Genomic DNA, 10,476 nt, shown 5'->3' on the forward strand with positions numbered 1-10,476 from the left:
TGGAAACAAAACTAGCATCTGACTTGAAGAGGTTAGAAGATGGGCCCATGCATCGCCAAGCTCTGTTCTCAGGCTCTTGAAATACCCCCATTGTACCCTCCTGGCACCAGCAGAGAATCCTGACATCACCAGCCAGGGTGCGTGTGAAAAGCAGGCAGTACGTCCCTTTTGGAGCACTTAGCAGCTGCGATCAGGCCTCCTGTTCTCAGGCCACTGGGGGAAGCACAGTGGACGGGTGTCATGGTTGGGATGAGAGGATGCACACGAGAGCCCTCCTGACCTCTGCGGGGCGGGCCTGCTCAGATGTGAGCCTCATTCCCACATCTTCTAGCTTCCTTCCCTTCTTCTAAAGACCCCCTTTGTCCCTCCATTTTTAATCTAGAAGGCAGCTTTGAGCTTCCAGTTTTATAAATTACAGATTAGCCATCTCTTTGTTTTCTTATCTCCTTCTCAATCCAGCTTTCATGCCCAAAAGGGCCAAGGGAGGCAGATTTGCTAAACAAGAGGCCATTTGGTCCCTGGGATCTACGATGTCATTCCCCAAGGGGGCAGCAGCCTCGGGGACAGCGAGTCCCCCTCCCTCCATATTCCTCAAGGGGCAGAAGTTCAGAACACGTGCACTTGCTTTTGAGGTGTAAGTATAGTACCTAGTGGGTAGGGAGTTATTTAATCAAGACAGAGCAAAATTTTTAACTGAGATGTTTGGGAAATGTACCTATTGAGAAATTTCATATGCAGTCATGTACGTTTGGGATGATTTTATATGTAATGTAATATGCAATGTGAAATGTAATAGAGGGAGGGAACAGAATGATTTCGTAAGATGAATCAGACCAGATTTGGTTCAGCAAGAAAAATACATTTAAGCGCACAAAATGCTTAGAAGAGCAGAGATAGATTGTATACTGTTTGGACCTTCTGACAAACACCGGAAAGAGAAGGTGTTAAAACGGAGCGTGTGAAGGGTTTGTGGAGGACGGCCAAGTGCAGCGAGTCCTGGAGCCCATTTGCCCCGTCTGGGAGGGAAAGCCTGGCCAGGAGGCAGTGTCGGGCCGCTGTCCTGACGGCTCCCCGGCCACCCCAAGGAGAGTAAAGGCCAAGCAGAGGGGGTATGGCAAACGAGATGGGGCAGGAAAGCCAACAAAATCCCCGTCATTTAATTGCTAGTGAAGGGGACCAAATTCTAGGAACAGAAATGGTTGAATACCTTCTCTCACTCAGTGCATCACTATGCAGTCATTAAAAAGACTCAGACCCATGTGGCCTGAAATGGAAGAATATTAACTTGCAGACCAACGTGTAGGGCATGACTCCACGAGTTCTCAGGCCACAAAATTCAAACGTGTGAGAAATGTAATCTTGTTTTTCTCCAACTTAGTTTTATCTCAATTCCCCACTCTTCCAGGAAGTGTCCTCAAGGGAAGCCTGTCCTCCACGCTGTGGTCCATCCCCTGCCACGTGTGTGCATGTGATGGGCGCATCCCAGCAGCCGCCTGGGGCCTGGGAAGCCCTGCTCAGCAGAGCAATGAGACGGCGGCCCCTGGGCTCTCCCCAAGCCACCAACTAGCCCTGGGCAGGCAGCCTGGAACTTCTTGAATATAAGAAAGGAAGAACTTTTATCCAGTTGAAGCCTTTGATAGTTGGGGGATTTCAGTTACAGGCAAATTAAACCCAGACTAATGTACCCCCTGGGAGCTCCACCAACATCTTGAAGCATCAGACATTGAACCCTCACCTGCAGGGAGGAGGCCGAAGTGGGGTGAACAACAGGACACACTGCCCTTAGCAACCAGGCGCAGGGGGGAGCTGGTCGGGTGGCTCGGTTCTTTCTCCAGCGGAAGCTCGGCGGGTCCCCTGCAGGATGCAGATGTGGGGACCAGGTGGCATGGAGGCTGAGACAAACCATAAAATTGGTAGACGGTAGAGGAGGCCTGGGAGTCACATCCAGCTCATTCCAGGGTCGGGTCTCCTCTGTGACATCAGGCTGCTGCTTTATGGCCACGTGGTGCCCCAGGGAGTGAGGCCGACAGGGAGCACTTCCTGCCCTGCGGTCACCTGCCCTCTTCAGGCACCGTCCCCGCCCCTCCCGTCCCCACTCCACTCAGCTCCTACCTGGCAGGCGACCCCGTCCCCATTGCTCGTTTTCTTCCATCTCAGTGGTTGGCTTTCAAGACCCGCAGGGAGAAATCTCTAAAGGCTGGGTTCCAGGCACTGAAGGAAACGTTGGGGCAGGACTGGGGAGGTGATTTTCGAGACCCTCAAATCCCTCCACCTGCTTAAAAGGTTGGCCCTGCTGACCCTCCTCATCTAACAATACGACCAAAATGGCCTCACAAAGGCTTCATTCCTACTGTGAATCCCCATGTGGGCGCTGTCCCCAGCACACCCTGCAGCTGCCTTCGGCCTTTCTGAGAGCCCAAGATGACAGAGGCATACATCAGGCGCTCAGCACATGCTCGCTGAAGGAACAGGACTTCACTGCTGCCGGGAAGGAGGGGGCCCCTGGCTGCCACGCCCTTTCCAGGAGCTTCTTCTGTTTTCTGAGGCCTGAGTCACACCTCCCGGGCTTTGCAAGTATTCACAAGCCATCTGTGCCCTCCACCCTCCTCTAATGGGATTCACATTGGCTCGTTGCAGCCACAGCGAGGAAGGCAGGAAGGGAAGAGGCCCAACGTCGTCTCTTGACACATAGGAGCTGCTCCTGGGTCTGCAGACACGCAATCCTTCACTGTTTAGACAGACCACACTATGATGCAAACCTTGTGTTGTTCAAGTAAAGCCTGACCTGCTTCTCTTCCAGAAACAGGGCCATCTAATTTGTCCAGACATGGCTTCTGAGCAGAAAGACAGAGGTTTCTCTCTTGTTTTAACGATGACCTCTCTCTGTCTAAAGCCTTCCTCAGGAATTTTGCCCAAGGAGTCTAAGAAAGATTAGAGAGGGCATTTTTAATACACATTTGAAAAACTGATTCAAAGCCTGCAATTTACATATTTGTTACCAGTAAAGAGTATAATTGCGATGGTCAGAAAGATAAGATACAGAGTCAGGGCTTTGCTTGGGAGAAGCTGAAATGAAGCGCTAGGTCCCCTCCATGGGTCCAGATGTGTTTTTGTTTTGCTTATTTATTTATTTATAATCTTTTAATCGAAGTATAGTTGATTTTTAGTTTTTGTGGGTTTTTTGCCAAGGGCACGGTTTCAGGTTTCCAAGTAGCCCACGTCCATTCTCAAGGGAAGGTCAGATGCCATCCAGAACAGAATCCCGAGATCCCAAGTCCCCGAGGCCATCCCCTGGCTTAGCCAATCCGGCCATAAGTGTTTATAAAATCACCACAGGTCTTTGATCATGCCTCCAATTCACATTAGAATCTCTTTTCCCCCAATGTACTCTGAAGGGTGCCCAGTATGTTGTCTTTGTGGTTTGTCTCACACTTAAAGAAATTTAAGTAAAGTTTTTGTGTACTCCAGGAATGAAATCATTTCTTGAACCAGACCTTGAACCAGTTACTACTAACTCACAGTAAACTGAACTCCTCTTTTTGCTATATTTACTGTGATATTCCATAGTTGGCATGAGTTCACCTTCTAGTATCTCCAACAAGAACTAAAAGCAAGAGTGAAATAGAATAAAGTATTCTTAGAATGTAAGTGGCAGAAACGTCTTCCCTAAAAAGCTCACAGTGATCCTGGCCTTTGGATGAGGAGCGTTATGTGTAAGCAGGGATGGGCTGGAGTTTGCTGGAGGAATCACCATGTTTAAAGACCAGGTGCCCTCCAAGAAAGCTACATGTTGAAATACTTTTGCCAACACAGGCACCTACAAATACAAAGACATTTTCTTTCAGAGAGTGAATAAAACAATACTTATTCTAGGAAACCAGTTACGGAGGCCTCTTTTATAACAGTATTTAAATTCTATTGGACCTTCCAAATAATTTAGATAATTAAGTACCTGGTAACCACCAACAGCTCTCACTGGAAAGGATAAGTAGATAAAAGACAGCCAGGGCTCTGAGAGACTTAAAACAAAGAAAATAAAACAAAACAAAGCACACTTAGTGTTCTTTAGAACTGATATTGACTTAGGGGCAGGCAAGTAGGAGGAAAAGCTTAGGGCTTCTGAGCATTTCTTCAGATGATAACTTCGTCCTCATCTCTGCCACCCGGTCCCCAGCGAAGCATCTCTCTCGGGTGCCTGTGAGTTGAATTCTGATGTTTGGATCTGAAGGTAAATCTTGTTTTCTTTGGGCTTTGCTTTCCTGTAGCAATCAAAAATTTAAAATCTAAGTTAAAACACATAATGCAGGACTTTCCTGGTGGCGCAGTGGTTAAGAATCCGCCTGCCAGTGCAGGGGACACGGGTTCGAGCCCTGGTCTGGGAAGATCCCGCATGCCGTGGAGCAACAAAGCCCGTGTGCCACAACTACAGAGCGTGCGCTCTAGAGCCCACGAACCACAACTACTGAGCCCACGTGCCACAACTACTGAGGCCCGTGAGCCTATAGCCCGTGCTCCACAACAAGAGAAGCCACCGCAATGAGAAGCCCACGCACCACAACAAAGAGTAGCCCCCGCTCATCGCAACTAGAGAAAGCCTGTGCCCATCAACAAAGACCCAGTGCAGCCAAAAATTAATTCATTAATTAAAATTAATAAGTTAATTAAACATTAATTAAATAAAATACATAATGGCTTGATTAAGAAACTGTTGCAAAGTTGTTCCAAGGAATAAGTCTCAAAAGAAGAGGTGAGAACAAGGACAGCAGGTGACAAAGAAGAGAAGGGTCAGCAGAGACCGCCAGTGACCAGTTCTGGTTCTCTGCCTGTTTTGCTATGGCCTGTGTGTTAAGAACGGTTTCTTACATTTTTAAATAGTTTTCGAAAATCAAAAATAAAATATTATTTCTTGACACTTGGAAATTAGATGAAATCTAAATTTCAACATCCGTAAATAAAGTTGTGCTGGAACTCAGCCATGCCCATTCGTTTGTGTACTGCCTGTGGCTGCTTCCGTGCTGAAAGGGCAGAACTTGGCAACAGAGACTGAATGTCCCCGAAGCCAGAAATATTTACTCCCTGGCCCTTTAACAGAAAGAGTTTGCCAACCCTTCACACAGAGCACCTGTTGGGTTGCTGCCTCGCTCCATCACCTGACAGTCAACATTCCATTTTGAAGCTGGGGACTTTGAGGGTATCTGTCATTATTTCTTCCATCTGTAGAATGGGTATGCTAATGACAGGAGCTGCCTCTCAATGTTTTGAGAGGACGGGGTGAGAAGGCACCTCAAACTCAGTGAAGCTGACGCACCGTGAGCCCTCTGTTAGCTAGAGCTACCACTACTCCCATTCCCTGACCTTGTTTCCTGGGAAGTAGGGAAGAAGGTGTCATTGAAATGATCTCTCCGGCAATAGACTGTGGCCACTATTTATGGAATTAGGATAGTGGAGAAAACAGATAATGAAATAAGTGATGATTATACTTTGTGCAGGGCATTATCAAGAACACAGGGTGAACAGGGAGGTGTTGGGCTCAGAGCAGAAGCCCCTGGCCTCACCTGGCAGGCCAGGAATGGCTATGACGATGGAGTGAAGGGATAAACACATCTTAAAAGATGACAAAGTGCCTATTAACAAATTATAATGAAACATTTTAAAATCAGGTAGTCAACCTTAGCTATATATGTCTACCACTTGGGACCAAAAAGAAGCTTATTGTCAGCAATTACAAAATGTGTTTACAGTTAAAATAGAGTGTTTGTCCCTTATCAGTACTGAGAAATGCAGATTTCCTCAAAGTGAGGAGCACAGAGGGCCTGAACGGGTATCGACTGTCATTAAAAGTTCAGGTTTCCGGGTTCCCCCATTCATTTACCAAGTCAGAAATCTAGAAGGCCCAGGAATCTGCATTCTTCTGCATACTAAGTTTGAGAGTCACTGAGGAAATCACACCATATGCAAGAAGAATGGAGAGAATCTAAGATTTATTGAATACCTACTATGTGCCAGGCAATGGATTAGTCGCTATCACCTACTTTATCTCATTGAACTTTCACAGCAACCCTCTCAGTTAAGTATCATTGTGGCTGTTTTTCAGGCGAGGAAATGAAGGTTATAGGGTTCCATGACATTCCCAAAGTCACTTGGCCAAGTAGGCGACCACCCCCGGACTGAACCCAGGCCTTAATGAGTCCACGGAGTCTACTCTCTACTTCCCAGGGACACGTGTGTCCTTACTGTGGGATCCAGAGAACCGAGCCTGTAACGACCACATCATCAAACGCTTTGTCTTTCTTCCTTTCCTTTTTGATGGCTTTAAGGGTAGGACCTGGGAATCCACTGAGCACTTGTCCCCGTCATAGGAATGAAAGTTTTAAGTCATTCTTCTTTGTGAAGAAAGTCACTAAGGAATCTGAACCAACAATCGCTAAAAAGACAGAAGGTTGGTTTAAAAATAGCTTCCAACTCAGAGCTGTTAACTCTGGGGGTGACCGGGGGACCTTGGTGCACCGTGTGGTCAACATCACAGACAAATCGCTCTGTCTCACAGTTTAGACCAGATGACCGTCTGCCCCAGCGCCCAGGGCTCACCTCCGCAGGTTCTCCGCGTCCTTGATGGTCTCTGGCAAAGCGACCCCCTTGGTCTCCGGAAGAAGCAGCGTCATTCCCCCGGCAACCAGCCCCAAAGCCGCTTCAGATGAGACAGATTTCACATGGAGCCATTAGAGCATGGTCAATACCATTTACATATGATGACAGCTAACTAAAGAGATGCCTAGGTAACACACGTGTGAGGGTCACTTTTAAAAAGTTGGGAACATCTAGAAAATTAAAGCAATAGGATAACTGGGGAAATGGCAGAGTAAGAAAAGGGAATATTGTCTTTGTTTTACTTCCACATAAGTATATAGTTCTACAGTAACTGATGTTTAAGTATTAGGGGGATTTATTGATTCAGGTACTTCAAAAACAATACGGGACTCAATTTTGACTAGTTACTATATATATAAAATACTATATTAATTTAACATAATGTAATGTAGTATTTGTATATACTAACCATAATTTATATATTATCGTTTATAGTCAGTAACTATAATATATATTATATACAATAATTTGATATATGATATATAATTATATAATACATACTTTATAACATATATTATATATAAACTATAACATTATATTATAGTTACTATATATAAATATTATGTTACCATATATACATTTGATATGGAGCCTAGGTGATATGTATGTGGGCAGTGTGGGCCTCTCTTGTTATTCATCACCCCCCGTCGCCCCTCGTGGGTTCGCCTGGGCCCAGGCATGGCAGCTCTCTACATGGGCAGCCGTTTTGCCCTCCACCGAGTGGTAGGTTTGGGGAGAGGTGGGAGAGTCCCCTCCTCCTTCTCTAACCCAATATAATCAGTAACAAAGCTGATACTAAACTTTGATTCCCATTTGTCCCCTTGTGTCTGCTGTCAATTGTTGAGATCTGGAAGCAGAACAGGGATGATAATCTAGCATCTTCGAACCTCTAGCAATTACATGTTAAATACACAAAAATTGGGAGTCAAATTCATAAGAACCAGGAGGCTATGTCAAATGTTCTCTCCGATTCTATTGCATAGAATGAAGTATTGGACTCCAGAGCCATAGGACATAAACCTCTGGCCCACCTTCTAGGAAGAGCATCTTATCTTCCCCGTGAAGCAAGACAGAGTGAACCAGGAGCCAATGAAAGAGCAGGCACCATCCTTCCCTTCTGTACACTCGCTGGGGGATATCATTTGCTCATCAAATAGTTCTCGAGTACTCACACTGAGCTGGAAAGAAGGAATAATAAATGTTTCATGAAGTCTTACCGAACAAAATGAGTGGTAAGCCTTGCCAAACCTCCATCAGCCTGAAGACCAGGAAGGGGGTGATGACCCCGCCCAAGTCACACAGGGAGGAACACACCATCACTCCAAGGTTCCTGATAAAATACAGAGAACAAAAAAGATGACATTTCTGTGAATCAATTTTCCAAACGGTAAACTTGTTTTAAAGCAAACACACCATTCCCGAACCTCCAGGGAGGGGAGAGGGGCTGCAGATGGAGTTAATCACTGATGATTTAATCAATCACACCTACATAATGTGCCGAGAGGGTGGCACACCCCAGTTCCACAGGGACAGAAGCACCTGTGTTCAGGACCCTTCCAGACCTTGCCCTGTGTACCTCTTCATCTGGCTGTTTATATTCTTTATAATAAACCAGTAAACGTAAGTGCTTCCCTGAGTTCTGTGAGCCATTACAGTAAATTACTGAACTCAAGGAGGGGGTCATGAGAATCTGATTTATAGCCAGTGGTCAGAAGTGTAGGTGGACAATGCGGGGCTTGCAACTAGCATCTCAAGTGAGGGCAGTCATGTGGGACTAAGCCCTTAACCTGTGAAGTCTGCACTAATTCCGGGTAGTTAATGTCAGAATTGGATTGTAAGAACTGTTTGGAGATTGGAGAATTGGTTGGTGTCATTAGAGTTCTTTCTTTCACATAGAGGGACAGGGAAGGATAAAGAGAGGATATTAAGAAATGGAGGGCAAAGAAAGCCAGAGGGGAAATGTAAGGAAACTGTCTACTTGAAATGACCTCCCTCTTCATCCCTGACAATAGTCTTTGCTCTGAAATCTACTCTGTCTTATATGAATATAGCCACTCTGGCTTTCTTTTTATTAGTGTTCACATGGAATATCTTTTTCCATACTTCTACTTTTAAACTATCTCTGCCCTTAAATTTAAAGTTAGTTTCTTGTAGAAAGCATACAGTTGGGTCTTTTTTTTTTGCCAATCTGATATCATTTTCCTTATCTCTGAAAGACATTTACATTTCTTGTAGTACAGGTCTGCTTGTGATGAATTTGTTCAGCTTTTATATATATGAAAAAGTTTTTATTTTCCATCCATTTTTTGAAAGATTATTTTTTGCTGAGTCAAGAATTCTAGGTTGGGGGCTTCCCTGGTGGCGCAGTGGTTGAGAATCTGCCTGCCAATGCAGGGGACACGGGTTCGAGCCCTGGTCTGGGAAGATCCCACATGCCGTGGAGCAGCTGGGCCCGTGAGCCACAATTACTGAGCCTGCGCGTCTGGAGCCTGTGCTCCGCACCAAAAGAGGCCGCGATAGTGAGAGGTCCGCGCACCGCGATGAAGAGTGGCCCCCGCTTGCCACAACTAGAGAAAGCCCTCGCACAGAAACGAAGACCCAACACAGCCATAAATAAATAAATAAAATTAAAAAGAAAAAAAAAAATTCTAGGTTGACACTTTTTCTTTCAGTACATCAAAGATGTCGTTCTACCACTTCCTTGTTTGCATTGTTTCCAATGAAAAATCTACTGTCCTTATTATCTTTGTTCCTTTTTCTGATGTCTTTCTTCTCTGACTGCTTTTTAAGATTTTTGTGATGTGCCTTTCTTGATGTTGTGTGTGTGTGTTCTGGGTCAGTTTGTCCTGTTACACAGTATGCCACTTCAAATTATAAATCCAATCATTCTTTTATTTTCAGACATTTTCTTCAAGTTTCTTTTTTTCCTTGAAGTTCTTTTGTTTCATTATTTCAATTATCTTCTTGGGAACATATGTATAAACATGATCTCTAAGCCTTATAAACTCTGCTTATTTCAATCTTATTTTGCAATTCTTAGGCCTGTCTTGCCTTTCCTTTACTATATCAGTTGTCCTTTGTACTGCTTTCAAAGTAGTTTTCATTTGTCAAATATTTTAATTTTCCTTTTTGTTTTTTTTTAGCCTGAGCTGAGTTCATCTATTGTCTTATCACATAGTCTCCCAAGAACTTGCATCTCTGCTTTACACTCTTATTTTATACAGATGATTGATTCATTAATATTTTGCATTTAGTTGTAGTATATTTGGCCACACATTTTATTTGCTTTCTGACAATATTTTTCCCTGTGCATTTTCTTCCTTTGCCATTTGCTTTTCCTCTTCCTTTCCCCCTTTCATCTCATGATATATTTGTATAGCTCCTGGGCAAGTTACTTTTTAATTTCTTCTTCTTCTTTCAGTACTATGATTTCTTCCTGTATCAGCTATTTTAGAAGGATTTGAGGGGAGGGGCATGTTCTAGGCTACTAGAAATTTTCTTTCTGACCAGGGTTGTCTGTGATTAGATGCTTTGGCCTCTCTTATCCTTAGTCTACAGGGGCTGACAGTACAGGACTTCTCACCCTGCAGGGTCTCTCTCTTCCACCCCACCTCACAGCACACTGCTCCCTCAAAGGTTCCTGAATGTTCTCCCACAGCCTTGCCCTCCCTGCCTCATCTCCAGCCACACAACACCCAGGGAAGGAAGCATATGCCCCCAGCCCTGCCTCCTCCCTGTTATTGCAACAAGGGCTTGTGGGTTGGAGCCTTCAATGTACACGTCCTACTTTGGAAAACCACTGGCCTTGTCTCAAATCTGCTGTCACGG

At 44.9% G+C, this 10,476-nt stretch overlaps 1 protein-coding gene across 3 annotated transcripts in view; it reads right to left on the reverse strand.

The window, feature by feature from the left end:
* Nucleotides 1-4,055: 4,055 nt before the first annotated feature.
* LOC309667267 (solute carrier family 22 member 1) overlaps nt 4,056-10,476 on the reverse strand; it is a 33,478-nt gene continuing 27,057 nt past the window's right edge. For 2 of the 3 annotated variants that reach the window (XM_082475593.1, XM_082475594.1), the window contains exons 9-11: nt 7,866-7,978; nt 6,589-6,688; nt 4,056-4,259 (exon numbers count right to left, since the gene is read on the reverse strand). In XM_082475593.1, the coding sequence (XP_082331719.1) occupies nt 4,151-4,259; nt 6,589-6,688; nt 7,866-7,978 (322 nt within the window). In that variant the 3' untranslated portion in view covers nt 4,056-4,150. The remainder of the gene's footprint in view (nt 4,260-6,588; nt 6,689-7,865; nt 7,979-10,476) is intronic. The other variant, XM_082475595.1, reaches the window with a different exon arrangement.

Source organism: Balaenoptera physalus (genome assembly GCF_965194825.1).
Source record: "Balaenoptera physalus genome assembly, chromosome: 9".
NCBI classification, from domain to species: Eukaryota; Metazoa; Chordata; class Mammalia; order Artiodactyla; family Balaenopteridae; genus Balaenoptera; species Balaenoptera physalus.